Source organism: Platalea leucorodia (genome assembly GCF_965183815.1).
Source record: "Platalea leucorodia genome assembly, chromosome: 5".
Taxonomy (NCBI): Eukaryota; Metazoa; Chordata; class Aves; order Pelecaniformes; family Threskiornithidae; genus Platalea; species Platalea leucorodia.
In genome coordinates, this window is record NC_138827.1 from 17142199 (window position 1) to 17165094 (window position 22896).

Consider the following 22896-nt stretch of genomic DNA (forward strand, 5'->3'; position numbering starts at 1 on the left):
TGTTCATCTGTGCCTGTTTCAGGTCGTGAGCCACAGAAATGGAAGTGACCCAACATCCATGTACTCAGATATTCCCCTCTGCATCCCCCTGGGGTGCAGAAGCACAGCAGTTCTCATCTGCCTGGGTTTTCCAATGCCTGAAGTGTTAGGTAGTGCCTGGGAGGCACAGCTCACTCTAATAACTGTACTGGATGTTTCTTTGTGAAGCTCATCTTTTTTCTGGTAACAAGAGATTGATGAATTTATTTTCATCCTTACCTTAACCAATTCCTCTGCAGGAAATATTTTTAACTGATTTCCAAAGCCTTTTGTGAATACTTGCCTGGATGCTTGTGTCTGTGCTGCCCTGTGCCAGGAGTCCTGAGGCTAGTTAGCATTCAAAGTGAGAGTTTTCCTCTGTATCTCCTTTGTCTGTATCCTCCATCCTTGAGGAGACAGTGGATTTTGGAAGAGGTTAAATTATGAAAGCTCAGGTCATTCTTCCTGACCAAAGTAAGAAGTTAGGGAAAGAGGGATTTGCTGAACTCTGCATTCCTATAGCACAAAACAGACTGGTAGAGAAGGAAGGGCAATCATTTCTCATCCACCAGTCAACCATCACATCATGGTCTACTTTAGAGCTCCTGCCAGCTCCTGCTGCTAGGTGCTGTGGAGAGATGCAGAAATACAGGGGCAGTAGAAAACTCAGAGCATAGTCAACATAAATTTAAAAATTTTGTCTGGAAAAACAAATCATACTGTATTGTTTGTTTGGATCGAGGTTGGGAATTAGTATGGCAGTAGTGGAGAATGGGAAAGGGATGGGGATTGCTTTTATTGCATCAATAATGTCATTTATTCCATAGCCAACCCTTGAAAACCAATTCTATTCCTCATGCAAATCCCTCTGTAGCAACAGCGGCAAATCTGCCAGTTCTCCTAATCAAACGCTGATCATTACTGTGGGCCAGAAACCTCAGAGGGAGCTAAGCCAAGGTAAAAGGGTCAGGATCTGGGGGAGGGGGCACTCTGAAACGCAATGCATCCAAATCAACTCCATCTCTGTGATTCAGTGGGCAGATGGGATGGTGCCAGAGACACTACGGGGCCAATATTTTTCTTTCCTCCCTGCAGTGTGTTCAGGGGCAGACAGTGGGGTCCTAAAGAAGTACAGAGATAATTTTCCTGGGGCTTTTTAGAAGAAATGTGACTGCAAGTAAGAAATGGAGCTTCAAAATGTTGCCATCCATCCTCTGTTCCTTCCCCCTTCCCCTTCTCCACCTAGCGAAGAAGTGGTCATCAGCTGGAGAGCCTCCATTCAGGCTGTTCCCTGCTTCTGGTCCCAGTTGCTGTCAGTAAAAAGGGTTGTTGGTGCCTGCAGTATCTCTGCTGGAGGGTTTTCCTCTGGCCCCCATTACTGATTACCGGAGCGTAGGGGAAGGGAAGGGAGATGTTTTCATGGAAATCTGTACCTCAACTGACTTGGCAGCCAAACCTGAAACGGCTCGAGTCTTTTGCCCCCAACTTCATGTTTATGGTCAATCTGAAACTCCACCTGTGATCACCACATGCGTCCTCTGCAAGACTGCAGTAAATTAAAGCACAACAGGGAATTTTAAGAAATACATCCTCTTCCTTCTTGGAGTCAGGTTACATCAACCTCCGAACATCTGGACTCAGTGTCTCAGGGCTCCCAGAGGTTCTGCCGTATTAAAGGTTCATCTGCCTTTGTTAAATTCCCGGCCTTTTCCCTTCCTCGTTGCCTCCTCTTGATTCAACGTTGCTTTCAGTGTGGCTAGCCGTCTATATAATTGGTATTTTATGTTCAGTATGTAAAACACACCATGGAATTTTAGTTATCTCTTGCCATGGGTAAACACAGATCCGTAACCCATTGCCATTTACTGTGCTCGTGGGAGAAGTATAAAATAAAATACACTCCTGTTTTTTCAAAAGCCTAAATTCCTTCTAAGCTACTGGTTACCAACATCCTAAAAGACTGAAATATAATGTTCATTTTAAAAAAAAAAAAAAAAGAAGCTATTCCCTAGTATTCCCTAGGTCACAAAAATGCATTTGTTGGTATGATGCCCCTTTGCTTTGAAATTCCTTTGCCTGATCTCCAGGTTGCCCTGATAAACAAGCAGGCTTTAATCACTACGTCCTGCTAATTGAAAGGCAGAGTGCAGAGGTGGAAGCAAGCGGGTCCTGCTGCCTCCAGCCGCTGGGTTTTGTGGAGAGTCCGGAGCAAGAGAGAGCTGCAAAAGCCATCAGGTGGCTGTGCAGGAGCTGCGGTCGCCAGTCCGATGGTGGTCCATGTGGTCCCTGTTTAGAAGATAATGTTGAACTACAGCGTCTCATGGAAATTGCCCCATCCTCACCCCCGGGGAGCGGCACATCTCTGTGCTCACCCCTATAACACCGCAACCCTTTAGTTGTTGTGCAAAGATCAACGCCCAGAAGGAAAATGCAACTCCAGCTTTTTGCTTTCTGCCTTTCAGGCATAGGCCTCAAGGTTTTAAAGACTTACATATGTGTTTCACTTGATGTGCTCTGAGTATTCCCATTGAAGTTAACTAAGTGGATAAGACTTTGCAGGATTAAAGCCAAATGAGTCCTCACCCACCATGCTGGGAAGTCTTGTTGAAGTGGGTCATTGGAGGGAAAGGAGGAGGAGTCAGTACCAAACTTGCCCCTTTCATTTTATGCTTCTATTTATTTAAAGGATATTTTTTCTAAGACAGCTTGGGGGAGAAAAGAAAAAAAAAGCCCCAGGCTGTGGTGTAACCACCACGGTCAGATGTTGTCATGACTACTAAACAAGAAACCTAATTTATAAAATGAGGAAAAACATATGAATGTGAAATAAAAGAGAAAAAAGTGAGCGACGATCTTAAAATATTAACTATGATGTAGAGAAAAATATAAACAGAGTTAGGAAATTCCATAAGGAATATGACTTGTTTAATATTAATCATAAAGGAAAAGATTATGAGAGCTCCAAAGAGTGCCAAATGAAATGCTCCACACACATCCACTACTGTGATAAGAGTCCTTGCAGTGGTTTTCCTTGGCTGCTTGGGCAGTCAGTGCTCTCGGCCGTGCTCCCGTGGAGATGCCCTGGTCGGAGGATGCTTCAGGGATGTATGTGGTGGTTCTGCTGCTTCTCTCTTCATGGTGCTTTTCCTCCCGTGCAGTACTGGTGCAGTGTCTAACTGAGTGCAAACCTCCATCCCGTCCATGACAGCCAAAATAATCTGTACTTTTATTTAAAATATCAATAAGCTGGGGAAAGTAATTGTGTTTGGGGATACGGAGGGATTTCTGTGAATGGATCAGGTCAGGAATGGATCTGATGTTCCTTAAGCCAAAGCTTAACTGTCTTCCAAAGCTGAGGTCGCTGCAGAGGACTGGCTGGGCGCATCCCCTGAGGTGTGTCTCAGGTGGGCTCTGCTCCCTGCTCCTGTCTCCATAGGTGCTGTGTCACGCTGCTGCTCTTCTTGCCTCTGTCTTGCCATCTGTCCTCTCCTGAGTTTGGGAAGCACGTGGAGATCCTGAAAGCAGAGCATTAGAGAAGTCCCAGATGTTCATGATTTGATCATGATCACTCATGAGCTCACAGGCTAACGACTATTCCTTGTCCAGGGCAAGGTCAAAACAGGGAACCCTGAGGGTCTTCAGGACCAGGCTCACCCACAGGACACCTCTGAGGAGGTACCAGAGGGCTCCTTTGGAACTCGCTGGGTCCATGCAAATACCTTTTGTTGTGTTGGGCTGGCACCGCTCATCTGTTTTCTGGTGACAGTGCCCTGATGTGGCCCAGGGACCCACGACCACCAGCACCATGACAGCAGTGGTGCCACCACAAGACGCCAGAAAGGAGCTGCTCTGACCACAATTGCCGATGAGCGAGTACTGGGAAATACCTATGTGGTATGTCGGGTAGAAAATCCTGGGAAGAGCTGTAATTTGCTGCTTCGTTAAACTTCCCTCAGTCATGTCTGAGCTGCTCATGTATCTGTCACGCAGAGATTTCAAGGCTAAAATTGTGCGTTGGGAGATTAATGCCTTGTGGCACGTCCTGTGCTCCATCGTGTAATTTTGCAGCGGTGGGGCTGGCTGCTTGCAGGCCACATTGGACCCGGCTCTCTGTTTGGCACTCACTTGTAAACATGCTGGTTTACAGAAACCTTAAGGGTTCCTTCTCACTGTCAGAAGAAATTAAGCTACAAAGCCAAACTAAAACTATCCAAAACAATGTTGGACTGAAGTCCATAGCATGAAGGTCCAGGATGTAGATGCCCACCCAAGCCAGGACCTTCCAGGGATGTGGACCAGATTCTCTCCATGCTGGAGCCCTCCTGCACATGTGAGCAGCGCTGCTGCCCTGCTCTTGGCTCACAAAGTGCCTTTTCTCCCACTCATGGTCCTGTGCTGCTCTAACCTGGCACTGGCCATTCGCAAGCAGCTGTATTGCCAAAGCATTAATCACCATGTTGATGGTGCAGTAAAACTGGACCAGGAAAGCTCTCTGCATCTTTTCCGAGCTCTCTGCATCTTTTCCCAGCTCCGTGCTGGCGTGCAGCACCCCCCCCGGGTCTTCAGATCCCTGCTCCTTCTGATCATTGCCATTTCAAATACCGCTGCAGCAGCACCAGCCAGTGCCAAGCAAGTTCTGGGCTGTCCTGCTCTGTGTCTTGTTCCCCCTCTTCTTTCTTAATGTCATGCTAGCTGTCACCTGGCTCAGAAGAGCTCATTATTCCACTTTGCTAGATGAGGCTGTTTGAATCACAGAACCAGGCAATACTGAATTTTCGCTCTCTCCCTCTGTTGACAAATCTAATTTGCTGATGAATAATGAGTAACCTTTTCAAATCAGCCCCATGGCTGATGTTGATGCACTTGGTTTTTGTTGAATGAGTCACACGCTCGCTTTGGAGTGTAGGAACTTACTCACAGACAGGCAGCTGTATTTCATCCTCTGCTAGAGATTATTTTGAGCTGGAAAACCTCAAGCCTCATGCAGCTTTTTTCCAAGAGTGCACCTCTTCTTGATAAAAGTGCAGCTGCCATTCGGTTCTTGTCAATGCAAGGGCTCATTGCAGTGTTACTCCACCAGCAGTAAGGCTGTCTGGTGTCAGCTCATCCCAGAATATTCTGATATACATATATTTTCATTCCTCTTCCAAGGTTCATCTCATATGTAAGCGATCAGTGCAGCAGCATGAGCAGGGATCTCCTTGCAGCTGTGACCTTGAAAGTGGGTGGCATTTTCTGCTTCCTCTCCAGCATCCTCCGGGATCTACATTTCATGTGATCCCATCTGACACAGGCCAAATCTGTGCTGGGAAAAGTAGTATGATACTACCAGGAAATACCCATTGCACTAACCTCTTTACGGTTGAAATCTTCAAAGCTCCCCGTAGGAGACAGGCTCCTTAGGCCGCTTTTGAAACCGTAATATGCCATGTGTGCAGACAGCTACCTATTAGATAAATTGCACGAAGTTTATTCTTTTGCATATATCCCTTCAGAGCATCTTTTCTGTCTTCCTCTGCAAACCTAAATGCAGGGCTTTAGCTTCTTTTAAATGTTTGCATTACGATGTAGTAGTAAACGGACACAATCAGTTCCTGTATTGGCCGTTTATTTCAGTTTCCTACAGGCAAATAAATGTGCACACGAATGCACAGATAAAATAAAAGCTCCCCCGGCAAGGCTGGAGCAACACGGAGCATCCTGGTCCTCCTGGGTTCTGCACATCCCTCCCTGGCTTCATCCCACCAGCCGTCCTCAGGCATGATTTGGTCCCATGTAGAAGGAACTGCTCAGGGAGGGGAGGGAAAGAGCTGCAAGTTCTCATTTTTTGATCATTTCATAATTTACACCTCGTTCCTATTGTAACCTAAATTACAAGCAAGGCGCCCCAACACTGAAAAGAAATTGCTGCAGATGGCAGCATAAAAATGTGTTCTTTAACACGTTTTGTGTTTTCTTAAGCATATCTGGTTTTGCCCAATGTACATTTCATTTGCTATTTACTTAAGTCCCCGCCACTGACAGCTTGGGTATTGCTAAGCTACCAGCTGGGATCTAAGTAAAATGCCTTTTTTTCCTTCTTCTTCTTTTGGCCTCGGAAAATTTAACAAAGGCTTTATGTCCACCGGTTGGGCATTTAATATTTTAAATATGCAGTGCAACATTGTCAGCGAGTTGGCCGGTTACATTATATATTGGTCACAATTTTCAACCCATTTGCTAATACAGTGGAGGGAACAGCTTAGGGTAAGTGCAGCGGGGAGCAGTCGGTGCTTTGCTGCCTGCTGCAAAGACTCTTCACTGATGGAGATGCTAAGGCATGGTAACTGTTCTGCACTTTCCTCAGGTTTCTCCTCTTTTTTTTTTTTTATTAAAAATAGCATTTCTACTAAAATTTTTTACATTCAGTACTTCATTTTTTATCCCTGAGGCTTTTGCAGGCTTTCTTTATTAAAGTCAAATGGTAACCAGCCCCAAATAAGGCACCGGATTATTTTTTCTCGGTGCGTTTTCACGCCACAACTGTTTTCTATTTCTCCTGAGCTTGCAGAAGCCCATGGCCGACAGCTCAGGTCTGCGCCCGTACATGTATTAGCTCCAAACGTGCTGCGAGAGGTTGGTTTGGTGGAAAAATCCAGGTCATCCTGGATTTTGAAATACGCCCAGCCTTGGCTTTCAGTGACACTGAGTAGCCAACCCAAGTTAAATATTTTACTGCAGATGTTGCTAAGAGCTTAGAGTTACTGAAATTATGTGCTTTAATGAGGCAAAGAAAGTAGCTGCAGAAAGATATAAATCATAGAAGCCACCAATGTTTTCCACCATAGTGTCAAGCTGATCAGATGTGACATCCTTTTACTTTTTCCTTGTGTTTTCCTTATGCCTGCGGATGTGGTCATGTCCTTTCCTTTTAACTTTAAAAGGAAAAGATGAGTTCGAATCTGTGTTGGGATTGAAATACCAGTGGATTTGGGGAGCGGAGTCCCAATCCAGTTTTTGTAGCTGGCTGCTATGTCTCCACAATTGGTTGAACCAAAACCTTGGATTTGAATTGTTTTCAAAGGGATTCGTAACACAGATCCCATTTCCCTATGCCAGGGCTGTCTGAGATTTGAGGTACTCAGCCTGCCCATCTAAATTTGTTCCAAAGAAAGACCATTGTTTTCCCCATACTCTGTCTTTAATACCAATTTAATCCAAATTTTACCAAGACCTGGACAGATACTAGGCAAAAAGTTTGCAATCAGAATAGTTTTTTTCTGATGTGCTCTCCTTCTCTAATGGGGTTTGCTGTTATTTTGGTGATTGTTAGATATGTCTAAATATTGTAGAAAAAGTGAATTTCAAAGGGGCCTGCAATAACTGTATGTGAAAAGGGAATTGAAGTATTTTCGCCAGAAGAATTTTAGCATTCCTTCAATCAAGGAATATAAACAGTTCCATGTGACTTCAGACTGATACAGGATTTGAGAGGGCAGGGTTTAATTCACATCATTTCTTGCAGAGGGAATTTTGAAGCCACGCGCCTCTCAGTGAAGAATGTCCTAACTAGTAGAGAAAAGGATATTCTAGAAAAAGGGCTTTCACTTTTTAGTCTTAATACTGTTGTGCTTTATTATTGATAATTCAAAATCATCTAGCATTTATTACAGTGGACTTCTGTGCTTTGCCATGTAATTGGTGAGCGAGTTACTGATTTATGCCTATTGACAGCCTATTCCAGATTGCAATTAAAATAGGATAGACCTCAAACAAGGATTATTTCTACCCAGGTGAAAAATGCTTTCGCTGAATACTTCTCTTCCTGTGTGTTAATATTAGGAGATAATGCTTGTTCTGAAGCAGAAATGGCAAATGAAATGGCACCTGTGGTTTGACCAACTCATGAGTCAAACCACTGGTTTGTCCTTGCAGTGTCTCAGTCCTGTGGAAGCTGGTGGGAAAGGCCCCGTGGAGCTGTACGCTGGTCTCAGTCCTCTGAAACCTGTCATGCCAGAAACCCATGTACCTTTTGGGAAAGACCAAGGTGCCAGGGATGCCTAGTGAGGCGCTCTTGATCCCTGCTACTGTATAAAGCTAAAGGGCCATAATTTTGCCACTTGAGTAAGTGACCTTCTACTTTTTTTTTCTTTTTTGGCACACAATTGAATTCAAAACACCACCATGTGGAAGTGACTTTCCTTAGTCCCATATTCCTGAGGAATATGGACCTAAGGTCCTCTCATTCAAGGGGATGTATAATCTATCAACATAAGAGCAGTATTTCCTCTGTTGAGGGCTTCCCACATCCTCGCATCATCTTAATTCATCTGCCTGACATTCCCTCCTTGTTTCCTATCCACTAGAAGATGAACCATGTGCTACATGGCTCCCCAAAGGCACCTTCAGTGTGACTCACAGGCTGTGGACAAGATGTCCAGCAGGCTCCTACCAAACCTTGCATTATGAATAACAACCACCCCGAGTGGTTTTGCCGGGCTGGAGGTCCGGCTGCCTGAGGAACTCAGGACCATGCCACGACCGCCTCTCGGCAGCCACGCGGTTTCCCACGGGGACGGCCTCTGCCGTGGGTGCACGACGCCCCGGCTGCTCCCGAGGCGCTGCAGCCCACAGCACCGCAGGTATTTGTCTGCATCCGCTTCCAGAAGCGCATCCAGCCAACAGCACAAGCAGCCCGTGTAACTGTTTAGGTTTTTGACAGTTTTATAACCTTAAATTTGCACCTTATGGAAAACTATGACAGTTAATGATTAATTGCCATGTTGGAATTTTTCTTATGATGTCTTAATATCCGAGTGTGTAGCAGACCTCAGCTGAGAGGAAAAATAAAAACCTGCAGCAAAATGCTCCCAGAACAGCTTGTCTAGGCAAGTATTGCCCAGTCCAGCTAGTGCTGTCCAAAAGACATGGTTATATTTAGGATTATTTTTTTAAAGCTGTAATGCTATTTACTAGGTGTCTAGCTCAAATTTGAAACCGGCTTGAAAGGAAGCTGTGAAGCAAGTTTTCACGGGTGCGTTCTTCAATCACTTTTCAGTAAGAAAGTTGGTTTTGATATTACAAACCCACTGCTGGTTGTTAACCAAAACAGGCAAGAGCTCATCATTAAACACTGCTGCCGTTGCACTCTAAGACCTTACTGCCATGCTAACAAGAAGAAAAACAATTTATCATTTTTTACAGTCAGGTAACTGCTTTTAGTTTATTTGCCATTGATCTGCCTTATCTTGTGTCTGACTGTCTCCACTGGTGACAGACCTGGCTTCATAGCTGCTTCATGTTGACGTGCAAGCCACCCAGCACACGCGTCTCCCCGCGGCCGCAGGGGTTGGGAGCTGGGGGCAGTCTGTGGTTTGGGGCTGTGCATGGGGAGAGACCGGATGCTTGAGGAATCCATAGCCTGACCCTGTTGCTGTTACTACAAGAAGAAAATAACAGGCACAGGATAGCAATTCCACTTGTGAGTCATTTCTGTAAGCTCAGATTTGATGGTGTCCCACAAACCAGAATGATGGTCTTCAAGCATCCTCCATGGGAACAGGATTCCCAGGGAAAGTGCTCAGAGCTGGGTCTGGCCCATGTAATATTTTGATAAATCCGCAAACTACGATTGCAAAAGCTCCTTTCCAACCTGCTCTCCCCGTGGAGGAGGCAGATGGAGGGCAGAGCCTGACGTCCCTCCGGAGCACATGGCGTGGGGCTCTTTCCAACATAACCCGTCTGGAGATACCACTGAAGCAGAGCACTTCTGCTGGACTTGAACTCTACATTTGCTATAAAAGTATTTTTAATGAGCAAGATGGAGCTGGTTAGTGAAACGCTTGGACCGTTAATAGATGTAGAAATTTTTTAATGTGCTGTTTGACTTTATTGATGAAATGAGCTAATCGGAACGAGTGCTGCTCTCGCGCCGAGTGAAGAAACCCAGGCGTGCTCTGGTGGAACAATGCTCTGGTTTTCCACAGCACTCCTGTCCTGTGGATGGATCCTAGAGCATTTTGGAAACAGCACGTTTGGAGCTTTGTGCCGGCGGTGGGACGTCACCACTCCTCGGCTGTGTGCCGGAGGGAGCGGCTGCCAGGGCCGCAGGGTCCTGCAGGGATGCCGGGAAGAGCTGCGGTGCCCTGGTTTTAACAACCTGACTCGGAGTTTGGGTTGAGATCTTCTGCATCCTGCTTCTCCTGGCTTCGTAGAAAATTCCATGGTCTCTTTTATGACCACAAGTAATCAGGAACTTGGTTTTATGTCCTGTTTCAAAGTCCGCGCAAGGCCCCATAATTACACACTAATACGGTTTATTCAGGACTGAATCAGGGCCAGATCCTGGTCTCATGCTGGTATAAACCAACAAGGTAGTTTGCTCTCATAGCTCTGCCTCTTCCTGCTCCACCTCCTCCTGACAGTGACAGTAGTTCTAGAGGTGACCTGCCAAGTCTTCTGCTAATGGTTAGTGTTTTATGTCAGTGCCTCGTGGGTATTACCTGCCTGCAGAGCTGGTTTGGGTTAGCAGCTAGAATTGTTTCTGAGTTATCCCTGTACGAGCTCAAAAGCTGAGGGTCTGTAGAAAGGATCTCCCTTGCTCTTTTGGCGCCCTCTTTTCATGTGCTGACATGTTCTCCATGGAGAAACTCTCTATCCCAAACTTGGAGGACTTGGTCTTACCTGGACTTGCCTTCCTCCCCTTAAACAGCATCCTAATCTAGGAGGTCTGCCACTAAAGTCAACTTTTTGAAGCAAACTGGAGTAAAATCAGGAATAAATTATCTGAAATTGGTCCTCTAATGTAGGATGCTGCTGAAAAGCTCGTTGAGATTTGCTGGTCCATGAAAATGCTCTTTGGTCTTTAGTAAAAAAATATAGAAGGTGTTGAAAGGTTTTTGCTGTTAAGTGTCTTCGTGACAGCTTCCCCCTTTAGGAAGTAACTTTACCGTCAGGGATGGAAAGATGTTGATAATTCAGAGCAGAGTAGCAAAAAATTCCTTCCTTCTGTAAAATTATTCTTTTCATTTTATATTGGTCCAACACTTACATAAACAGTCCTTCAGCAGTTATTTAGCCTGTAATATATTAATGTGGAACACTGTAGCCTCTAGCAAAAGAATCAACGGATCAAGCAACACCAAGAGCTATTTTACATAACAAAGCTTCAGAGCAGAATAAATGTGTCAAAGTCAGTAATTCAGAGACATATCTCAGCTCTGCAGGAGCAGGGCAGGAGGAGTCCGGTTGGGTTTCAGACCCAAAGCAAGCAACCGATCCTAAATTCACACACAATACTTTGGTAATCAAGTTAAATGTATAAAATTCCCTGGAATAGGAATACTTACTACAGCGTCTTGGGCTACATGATAAATAAAAGAAACTAAGTTTAACCCTTTTGACACTGGACTTGTCTCTCGTGCCAGTATCCCAACTCCAGTCCTGGGTGTTTCAGAAGGGGCAGCCTGCACTGAGCCACCATCCGTCCGTACTTCTCCTGACCACTCATCACTGGAAGTCAGGTGGAGTGCTGAAGCGTGAGATTTGTTTTTTTTTATATATATATAAAACCATAATCACTCTACTTGCACTCTCTTGCTTCTCTTCAAAATTTTTTCCATTGAAAATCTGGAAGTTGTGCTTATCCATAGAAACACTCCGCAGTCAAATCCCATAATCTGTGGGAACTACAGTAGGTGGTTCATATAGCTACAAATTAAAAATGAGTATGGAGTGAGACATTTATATTGCTTCACATTTAGATCAAGAACAAATGTCGGGTATATAACAGGAATGGAAAGGTTTTGGTTCCCTATTGCTTTAGCACAGTTCTGTTTGTAACTTTAGACCAGGTACTTAGACCAGGGATTGCAGAAGCCTTACAGTGCAATTTGTAATATGTCAGAATCTGACCCAATTCAAGGACAAATTTTAGTTAAGATTGCTGCACGATTGCATTTATGCATCTATAGTTATTTTATTCCCCAATAGTTATTTTATTCCTCAATATTTCCATTCTACATTTATAAGTTCAGGGGAGTCTCTAACTATACAAGTATTTATAAATATTTTAAATACTGAATTCTGCTTTTTAGGGATAAATATGGGTCTTTTTCAACACAGTTCTTCAAGCCCTCAGCCATAGCTACTCAGGCAAACAAAAATCTGTATATAGCATGTGAATTATAAAATGCTTTGAATTCTAGCTAATTCCTCTGGCTCTAAATGAATAATTTGCGTATCTTTGGTCATGTCCAAGTGACCCCCCGCTAACTAGAGGTGCACAGCGTGTGTGTGCAGCTGCGCAAGGGGCAACTCAAGGTTTATTATTTTCTTATTTCTGTATTAAATGTGGTAATAATATGCGGGTTCTCTCCTATCATCTTGTGGGAAGGAAATACTCAGCCCTCGCCTATGAAATCATGGTTTGGATACCAAATTTGGGCTATTTCCTGACTCCATGATACTCCCAGTGAGCTGGGTAGGTGCTTCCACCCCTTTTGGAAACTCAGGGCTGAGGTCTCTGAGGAGCATCCGGGTGTTCCCACAGCAGGTAAGGGATGGAGAAAGGGAGTTTGCTTTATCTCGTGGGCTGCGTTTTGCAACATGAATTAAGTTGAGATCACCTAATTGACTGCATGTCCGAAAGTAAACCGAAGTCAAGCCACGTTCTTTCTCATCTTACTGGCACAACTGACTTTGCTCATTTTTCTCCTGGTACTTCCAATAGCTTTCTGAATTTCTGTGGGATTCACAAAACCGTTCTATCTGCTGTCTAAAACAGAACAAGTGGACAGAGATAATTGTTTTCCTATGTATTTTGTTGTACTAAATAGCTCTGCAAAGCAGAGATTAAATCCTCATGCAAATATTGAATTAAGAAGTTAACAAGAGATTAAATTAATAATAGAGGAAAATTAAATGTTCTTGCTGTTGTCATTTAACGGGAATTTTTTGCCCGTGCCTACAATAACTTTTGGGAAAAACTACATATATAAGTATTTTTCAAACTGAAACCAGATGGGGGAATGATAGCCTGGTTTTCTTTGTGGGAGGCTATGTTTTCATGGTACGCAAGTAACTGGAGGCACATTAAAATCAAATTTGGCTTTTGAGGCTTGTCCTTCCTATCTCTTACAGGAAGGACCAACTTTTGATGTTATGAGTTTCAGCTTGTCCTAAGAGTAGGAGATTCTTTGGCCGCGGGGCTGCAGGTTTCAGAAGAACGGAGTTAACCGCTTAACCAAAACCAAAGCAATGTATGCATGTTCAGAGAATGCTGGTATTTTCTTTCTAAAGATCCATCCCAGGCACAGATGGCACAGAGACTGTGGGCAATGAAGTGTCCCCAGCACAGCCGGTAGCACTTGTGCTCTCAATTCTAGTGGCACCAGCGTGCCACCATCCACCTTTCACCCAGCCTGGCTGCTGGGTGCCCAGAGGAAAAACAGAAAGAGAGCAAGCTGGCAGAGGAGCAAGGAGGGATACTGGGGGACTGGGCAAACAGATTGAGGTGGGTGATGGCAAATCTGCCTTTCCCTTGGTGTTGCCCGTACCACCAGGATTTGTCCCTCTCTGCTCAAAGGCATGGCCTGGTTGGGTCATTTCCAAACTCCCACTTCTCTCTGGTTCCCAAGGGGAGCTGAGCAGCCCGTAGTGCCTTTGCTCAACCATGGGAGATAAGTCTGGTGCAGGCACTTCTCTCAGCTGGGACCCTTGCCATTAGCCCCATGTGGCTGTGGAGTGGGACTGTTGTCACATGTGGGATGGAAAGGGATGGGGACCAGATGGTCCTGCTGGTGCTGAATGCCACCACTTTCCCTGGTAGCTCCAGAGAGCAAGGCACACATGTTCTTGGGTGCTGACATGGGCTCCTCCTCACATCTGCTCCTTCATAAGGATCCATAAAATCCAGCTTAAAAGACTGATTTCCTCTTTCCTTGGTGACGTGCAAAGTCCATTGAGGGGCGTTCTCAAGTTCTGGAGATCCAGCAGCAGGTCCATCAGGAGGAGGGGGTCTTTGCTGTCCCGATCAGCTGAGCTGATGCGTGTGGCTCTGGGGATCTGCGATGAGAAGATCCATGTGGGATCCAGGTACTGCAGTTTTGACAGCGCACAGATGAGCTGGGCTTTTTTTTCTCCAGCTTTCACTAGCACAGAGCGAGTAAGCAGTTGTTGATTTTGTGTGCAAGGAAGGAGGTTTACTTTTGTTTTTCCTGCATCCTATTTTTTTAATTGATAAATTTGGTCTGTGTTTTATCTTGAAATGATTAGTGCCTTTTTTGTAACAGTCATCACTAAAAAGTCACATCTCACGGGGCTGTTGGTATAATTAATACCAGTAACAAAGCAGGATGACCTCAACCACAAGCAGGGGAGAGCTGAGAGTACTTAGCTAAGTTAGATCTTTTCAAATCATCTGAGCCTCAGGAAATCTATCCTAGGGCTGTTAAAGAGCTGGTTGTTGAAATCCTGTCAGCATTAGTGATGATCTTTGAGAATTCATAGAACATAGGTGAAGTAATGAAAGAATGGAGAAGAGCTAATAAAATACCTATCCTCCAAAGAGAGAAAAAAGGAAGAGCCAGAACATTACAGAGCCATTACTGGAAAAATACTGGGGGAAAAAAATGATGAAACAGGCCATTTCTAAATACCTCCGAAAAACAAGGGCGATAACTAAAGCCGTCGTGGTTTTGCCGAGAGCAGACCATGTAAAAGCAGTCTTCTTTCCTTCATTGACAAAACACGGCACATGAATAGAGGATAAACAATATATGCTTTTACTGAGGCTTTTGAAACTGTTTCACATAAAATGTCATAAACAACCCAAGAAAATGGGGTCTGTAAGAAGTAGGAAATACTGTCCGGCAGACAAAACGGGTTGGAAAGTCTATTCAGCAGTTATCAATGGCTCACTGTCAGAGGGAAGAATTTATCAAGGGGGCTTCCCCAGGGATATTCAGGGTTTTCATTAATGATGTCTAATATTAGCAGACCACACTCAGGTAGAGGGTATTGGCGCACATGATGAGTATTCAGAATAATCTTGGCAACGTGATCAAGTCGGCAGGGCTGCACTGTTGCAGAAAGGGCAAATGTCATACTGGAATATATAAATTCTTTGTGCCCCAAGTATATAAATCCTTCCTGCTCTCTGCTGCTGGTAAGGCTAGAGCTAAAAGCTGTGGCTCAGCTTTGGGCATTCCCTTCAGGAAAGATATGTCCCAGCTGGAGAAAATCCAGAGGACAGTGAGAATAAGCAGAGATCTAGAGACTGGATTTATAAGGCGGGGTTGGACCAACTGGGATCATTTAATCCAAACAAGAACATTAGTGGGAGGGAAGAGGCAGTGGACAAAGAACAGTTTTCACCTATATGAAAGGCTATTGCAGACAGAAGAGAACAGTCTTTGATGCCAGTGAGCAGAGAAGGAGTCATGGGATTAAATATTGTCAAGGAAGAGTCAGGCTAGATATTAGGAATAATTTAAAGATAGCAAAGCAGTGGAGCAGGTAGCCTGGGAAGGCCAGGGACCTGGCTCCATCTCTCAACAAGGCTTCTAGGAAGAGTTTAGACAAACACACTACAGTGCAGGTAGAGACGACTCTACCTTGCGGCAGCAGGAAAGATGGGATGGCTTCTTGAGGTCTCTTCCAGGCCTCTGCTCCTATGTTTTTCTCTTTAAATAAATTATAGTTCTGGGCACCCCAATTTTGGCTCTTCTGTGCCAACGGCTTAATATCAGGAAGCTCCGCTGCTGCGTGGTGACCGTGTCCCCGTGCTCGGGCGGAGCCTGCAAGCTCCAGCCAGCCCTCAACCGTGTTTAAGAGTTTACAGCCCGTTGTTGTTCCTTCTGGACAAATATACAGTCTGCTACACAGAATATGAGCTTCTCCTACCAACTGTATGTTTATAACAATCTGTGATTTTAAAAAAGTAAAAACCAGTCAAACAAAGAAGTCTAACCTGTAAAAAAGTTATGGGTGTAGGTGCCCATTTTCTGACAGAGGGGTTTGGTAACAGTGCAGGGGACAGAAATGTAAGGAATAATTGTTTTTGGGCCTAGAACCAGGAAAACTACTTTTCCAAATTAATCCAGTGAGAGCCATGAATCCACAGTATTTCATATCACACTTCATAAAACTCCAGTCATAATCCATAAAACTGACATTATTAGATTAAAAACCTCAGTTCCTCCTATAAGGAGCTCGCTCATTAGACATGCTGTAGTTTTATAACCTTAAAGTTCCTACCCAATTACCATGATTAATACTGTGCTTTAATAAAAAATTTTTAAAAATCACCACAGGGGTTGATACCATCTGTTTGTTATAATTGTGCATTTAAATATTGTCCAGCAAGAGAAAGACACTCAGTAAACACAAATCAAGACCAAGGGAGGGAGGGCACAGCCCATCCACTGCAGCAGAGGTCCGGAGGGTGGTGATATGGAGATAGGGTTGGGTTGTGATTGTGGTAGAAGCACAGACGGGCCAAGCCTGGCATGGTGCAAAGGCTGAAATTACTGTGAGATGCATGCAACAAACGTTCCTTCTTCGTGCAGCTGATGGAGAAGGAGCAGCGATGCTCTCTGTGCTCTGCCAGACCAGCAGCACCAGCTGCTGGAGGGGTTTGGTGTCCTTGCCCCCAAAACGTGGGTGCAGAGGAGGTCCAGCACCCACCCACCTGCTTTGCACATGGGTGAAATAAGACCTTGGGAAGTTTGGTGGCTTACCCCAAATCACCAGCACCAGCATCAGGCGTGCACCCCTTCAGTTCCCTGGGCAGGAGGTGAGGACACGGTGATCAGAAATCTCTGCCCTCACTGCCCTGAGAAATTCAGCTTAAATTAAACTTCCCGCCAGGAACCAGCGCAGCTCCGCTTTGCCAGGGCAGGGAGAGCAGGACACGGAGGCTTAGGAGGTTTCATGCAGAAAAGGATTTAGGTAAATGTGCGCTGCCTGCCAAGGCAAATACTAGTTTGAATCGCAAAGGATCTGCTAACCCCGGGGGATGCTGTGCTCGTAGGATCAGCGCTGCAGAAGACACCAGTTACTCAGCTGACAGAGCTTCACCCTTAAAGCTGGCTGGACATGTCGATCAAATAACATGTATCTCATGCAAAAATGGCCACAAAACTGTTTGCTAGGACAGCCACCCATTGGCATGTTTGAAAAATTATCTGTTTTCCTGTTAATTGACTTTGAAGTGGGAGTTCCTTTGAGGTTTATTTTTGCAAAGCTGAGGGGTTCACAGTGCTCAGCCCCCCTCGGGCAGGGTATAATATTAACCCATGTTTGAATCCGCTGCCGGTGCCCGGGCAGCAGTCACAGCGGCTGGCGCGAGCATCGAGACTCGGTCGGAATAACTGAAGTTAAAAATGTGTCAGGTTCGTGATTCCACCCACAGACCAGAAAACGCCAAACTTGTATTATTTTTGAATCCCCTGATTTTTAAGGGCTGGTGGAAATAAGATATCTTGCTTCTGACTTCCAAGCAATAGAGAGAGGTGAATCACTACTAAAAAAAAAACTCCCCTGGACCACCCAGTCGCTCCGTACAAAGCTGTAAAATGAGCCTCGGCAAAAGTGGCAAAGTGCAGAGAATGTTACTGCAATTGCACGAGGCAAATCACAACAGAAAAGGATCAGAGTTTCCTAACAAAGTAGCTAAGTGAGAAGTGTGTTAATGAATACAGGCTGATTAATATGCATTGAACTAAATCACATTCGGGTCAAAGGGGGAGCACCAAACCTCGAGTATAACATGCTGTATTCAAGGACCTAACACATGTATGTAATTCAGATTGAAATACTTTTTTCCCCTCATAGTTCTGGATAATTATCCAACTCAGGATAAATAAGTAATTAAATTTTAGTTAGGACTTTTGTTACTTACTGTAATTGGTCAGATCTCTCATTTTTTTACGATTATGTGGCTCTGTTACTGAAGAGTCCTGCTGGGGTTTTGAAAATTGTAACTTGCAAATCACCGTATTTAAAAAATGGTGCCAATCATATAAAATATGAAATGACAAGGGTTTAACATTTATTTGTTGTCATTTTTAATGAGAAAACATGCATCTTTTTAACAGAACACTGGCTGAAAGTCCTCAGACTGAAATTGTGCATGTGTTATTGGTGTTTGCATTGTGGAATAGTATTTTGGGAGACCACCTCTTCTTTTCGAGCGGGAGAGCAAGCACCACAGTGAGCCTGTTTCAGGGAAGGAGAGGGCACACTGGATGGGGGCACTCTGGGATAAACCATAGGGAAACTCCGGGGACCAGCATTTGAGCATGCAGCTATTCTGAGGAGGACTTGTAATTAAGACATTGAATTTGTAATTGGGAGATTTGGGCCCTATTTCAGGTTCTGCTGCAAGACTCCTTATGTGATCCTGAGTGAGTTTCTTTAAGGTGATATCCCCAGAGAGCGTTGCTGAAATAAGAATTAGGTGCCAAAATTCTTCTGCTCTCTGCCTGTAACACAGCTGTAATATATCCTAATTTTGATCTAACTTTGTCCGGTATGTTTAGATTTATTTTTTTCAGGACAGGAACTGTCCTCTTACCATCTGTTTTGGCTAGTCCAAGCTAAACAGGTCCACGTTGCAATTGGAGCCTCCTCGTGTTACACGAGTATAACAAAATCCTAATAACAAACCCCCAGGTAATGCCCTAAGATTTTGTCTTTGCTTGGGATGTAGCTTTTTGGTGTTCATTGTGGAGTTTTTGTGTCTGTTGGAGAAGACAGACCCAAAAGTGTGCTTTGCCGTGCAAGTGGGAAGTTTGTGATGGTCTCCAGCTCCCAAGGATTCTTCTTGTGTTTGACTTGAGTTGGCTCTCGAAGGCAGCTGGGTTTCCTCCAGAGACCCGTTGTCTTCAGGTGCAACGTGGGCTGGAGGACCAACGGAGAACTTGAGCTGTGCCTCTTGGGTCTGTGGTCAGTCCTTCAGCTTCTGCATCTCCTCAGGGTTTTTGAAAGCTTCGTCACTTGTTCACTGAAAGGAGACCAGTGGGGGGCCAGGGAGGAGGCTGAGGTGAATTTGGCAGGAGTGTGGTCCACACTTCAGCTCCTCCGTCTGTGGTGGGATGATCGGGGTGTCGTGGGTTTGCATGTTTGGTCTTGCACTGTCTTGAAAGTCTTCCTTGGCACATGTGCTAAAAATTGTGAGTAAACAGTTCACGGGAGGATAAAGTTCAGCTGTGTGAATGGAGGAGTGTTCTTTAAATAAAATAATAGTGGTGCCAATCAAGGCTACAGCTTTCAACCCAGCTGGAAGGTGGGGGAAGTTCTCATTAGCTGGTCTGAAGGCTGAAAAATAAATGACTCTGTTACATCAGGGCATTGTTTTTCAACGTGTAATACATTAAGTCAGCTTTATAACCTTCATTTTTTATGGATAAGATGGTGAGACTACTTTCTTCCTTTTTTCCCTCTCTTTTGTTTTAACATGTGTGAAGAACAGCTAGTTAATTAGGGCTAAACCGTAAGTAATGTGACTAATGGGACAAGAATCCAAATCAGCCCCACAACTCAAATAGTCCCGAACAGGCATCAGCTGCTTTTCTCTTCTTGTCTTTGTGTGCATGGATTCCCATATATTGTTTTATGCTAACATGCTAAATCACTCCTAACACATTCCTTTGGGACCACTGCGATGGCTGGGCAGCCCCAGGGAAACCCAGGTGTGTCTTCACAGCCACTGCCCTGGGGTTGGCTTTGTTTGACACATCGTTTTGCTGGCACTGCAGCAAGTTCACAACGTCCGTTCTGCATCTGGTGCAAGTCTTGGTGTCAGCAAGGTTGAGCTGGCAGCAGTCCCATCTCAGATGAAACATGGAGCAATTAAATGCTTCGGCTGCTTTTGGTTAAAAACCACATTGTATATGAAAGCAAAGCAATGAATTTTTGAGTCTGTCAGTTCTCAGCATCCTTGGTGGTGTCAGTGCAGCCCAGCCTCCTGCTTTCCAAAGGTTAATGAGCAGATGGGATGAAATTAGGCTGTGTGACATGCAGGATGATGCACCATGCGTTAAGAGCAGAGACATCTGTGTGATGCTGGGAACTACGTATTTGTAAATTGCTTATGTGTAGGGGGACTTGTGTGCACGGGCTGGCAAGCACTAACGTGACACCCCAGTGGCGAAGATAAATGCAGCATTACAACACAGCGGGAGGGGTAGGTCTGGTTGAGCCTGAGAAATGGTAGCATCGCTGTACAAGTTCCTGGTGAGACCCATCTGATATCCTCCATACAGTCCTTGTCAGCACCCTGAAAGATTGATTGAACCTTGTTCGGGTTGAGGGCATGGCTGCTGGGATAAGCAGGCAAGGAAGTCCTCTGGGAGAGGAGACCAGAGCGGTTTGGCTTGCCTGAAAGTATAAAGGAGGAGAAGGGATGTGACGGTACAGATAAAACAGGGGGGTCTATGAACAGGTAAAATACTGGCTTAGAAAAAAAGAGTAAGTATAGGCTGGGCTTTAATAAATTTAGGCTGGAAAAATAGAAATTAGAACCAATGCTTGTGAGGATGCAGAAATTGCTCTGTGCATTCAGATTTATATGAAGCTCTAATGAAAAGCTCTCGCGCAGGCTTGGCGTGTACCTTGAGCAGGGGTGTACCTGTACCTTCCCCATGGCTGACGTATGAACATGGCGAGGAAGTGACGTCTTAACAGCTGCAAAATGAAGCCATGTGCTGTGAAGATGTGATTCATGACCAAGGCTAAAGGGGCAGTGCCCAACCACAACCACCTGATGCTCATTAGGACTTGCTGGAGAACTGCAAGAAAGTTCCTCATATTTTTCAAGTCACCATAAGAGCAAAACAAAAAATAACACGTGCCTACAAAAAGCTCTTCCCAATGTGTACAAATATTTACGGAGACTCCTCTGAAGGCTTGCAGATTTTTCCACTTTCTCTGCCTTACACATGCAAGACATTCTCCTAAATGGCCAATAAAAGCTAAAATTAAAAAAAATGCCTCTTAAAAAAGACACACGCTTCTATATTTAATGTTGCTCTTTAATTAGAAGGTCCAATATTTCTTCCTGAAGGGTTTCAGGAATGTGACTGTCACAGATACATCGGCATAAGCAGGAAGCAGACGATTCCCCTGGGGCCAAACCACTGCGCCGTCACCGGGAGCGCTATGGAAATCAAGTCACACTATACCCTGGCTGATCTTCCTCCTGCTGAAAGCAAGGGCAGAGCTCGCATTGCAAGCCAGTGGGGTACATTTGGGCTCTAGCCTGGGTAGGGAGGGAGAGGTTTGCCATCACTGTTGCAATCATGGAAAATCAGCGAAGTATGTGCTGGGGTGCTAAAATGCCATCCGGTGTTTCCTTCATCATACTTTTTTGTTGTCATTTAAGAAGATGCAACACCCTCTGCTGCCTTCCTTCCCCTTTAGGTGCTTCTGATCATAAGTGGAAACCTGAGTTTCCTCAACTGGCTAACCATCGTGCCCAGCATCGCCTGCTTCGACGACATCAGCCTGGGGTTCCTCTTCAGCTCCAAGCGAGGAGGGGTGAAAGAGCGGGTGGCGCAGATGCAGCTCAAAGAGGCAGCTGGGGAGCAGCTTCCCCTGCGATACGGTGAGTTATTCCCAGAGAGGGGAAAAAGTTGCACAGAGGTGTGTTTGGTGCTCTCAAAAGCTGTCGTCTCCTTCTGGAGCAACCATGGGTGGGCAGGGAGATGACTCTCTGTGGGTTGGAGGGTGCCTGGACCTTGTGCTGTGGAGGATGAGCGTGAAGCCAGTGGCTGGTTCACAAGCGCCTGCGGGGGCATTGCCATGGGGGCATTGCTGCTAGAGGGCACGTCCTCCATGCAGCGCTGGCGTCCGCAGTGAGTTTGGGCGGCTGCAGCTCTGACCCCGCTGTGCCTGAGAGTCAGTCCTCCGTGCTCTCACCCCAATCAGCAGCAGACACCAACCCTAAATACGCAATGTGAAATTGCACAGTTTATACTGTGATTTCTTTTTTACCTTTTTCATTTGGACTGTTTAAAGTCAAGGATGAAACACCCAGTGCGTTTTGGGGCAAGAAATTAGTGTTAGAAGTTGGGTGCAGAAGCAGCTCTCATGTTTGCAGTCCTCTCTCCCCCATGGCACAGTGGCCCTGTGACCCATCTGCCCTCCTGCCCTTCATGCCCATGGGGGCTAGAGCTGCGCTAGCACTGCGCTGCTTCTCTGGTTAAGTAACTGGACATGAGCTTGGTCTTCCAGAAAGAACCAAATTGATTGTTGATCCGTTGTGGGTCCAACAACTCTCTAGCTGGGAAGGCGACCTGGCTGCTGGTAAAGTGGCCGTTCCCTGTTCAACATCCTGCTTGGAGAGGGCAAGGGGAGCAGATGCTCATGGCCACCACTGGCAGCATGGGCACTGTCATGGCAGGGAGCGAGTTCCCCAAAGCAGGGAGGAGGTGAACTCATGTTCATACCATGAATATGGAAAAGCAAATACAAAGGGATTTGTAACTGAACAAAAGGGATCAATGTGGCTGATGTTTCCTTCTGAAGGGAATTTTCAAGCAGCCCTGTTCCAGAAGATCGCCTGCACAAGCAACACTGGCATATTTTTCATGGGGCTGCGTAACAGATGTAGAGTTGTGTTTGTAGCATTTTTATAAACCGCATATAAGCAACAAATTGCCTATAATATCAACAACAATCACAGATGCTCATTTTTAAATATACTAAACATCTGTCAGAAGAGTGAAAAATGTCAACAAGATACAGCATCTGTCTCCAGTCCTTTTTCATCTACCAAGAAACACAGCTTATTAACCAGAAGCGTTAGTTCCAGCAAGGCTAATGCAGTTTCATTAAACTTTCTGTGTCTCCTGTCTTACATATTTTGCTGGAAGAAATCTTTAACAGGTTTTCCCC

General features: G+C 45.1%; 1 protein-coding gene across 1 annotated transcript in view; it reads left to right on the forward strand.

Annotated features, from left to right (window-relative positions):
• Positions 1-22896, forward strand: part of LMF1 (lipase maturation factor 1) — a gene marked incomplete at its 5' end in the record, with an annotated part of 205678 nt that overhangs the window by 154837 nt on the left and 27945 nt on the right. The window contains one exon of the mRNA XM_082312524.1: positions 21421-21604. Within this exon, the coding sequence (XP_082168650.1) occupies positions 21421-21604 (184 nt within the window). The remainder of the gene's footprint in view (positions 1-21420; positions 21605-22896) is intronic.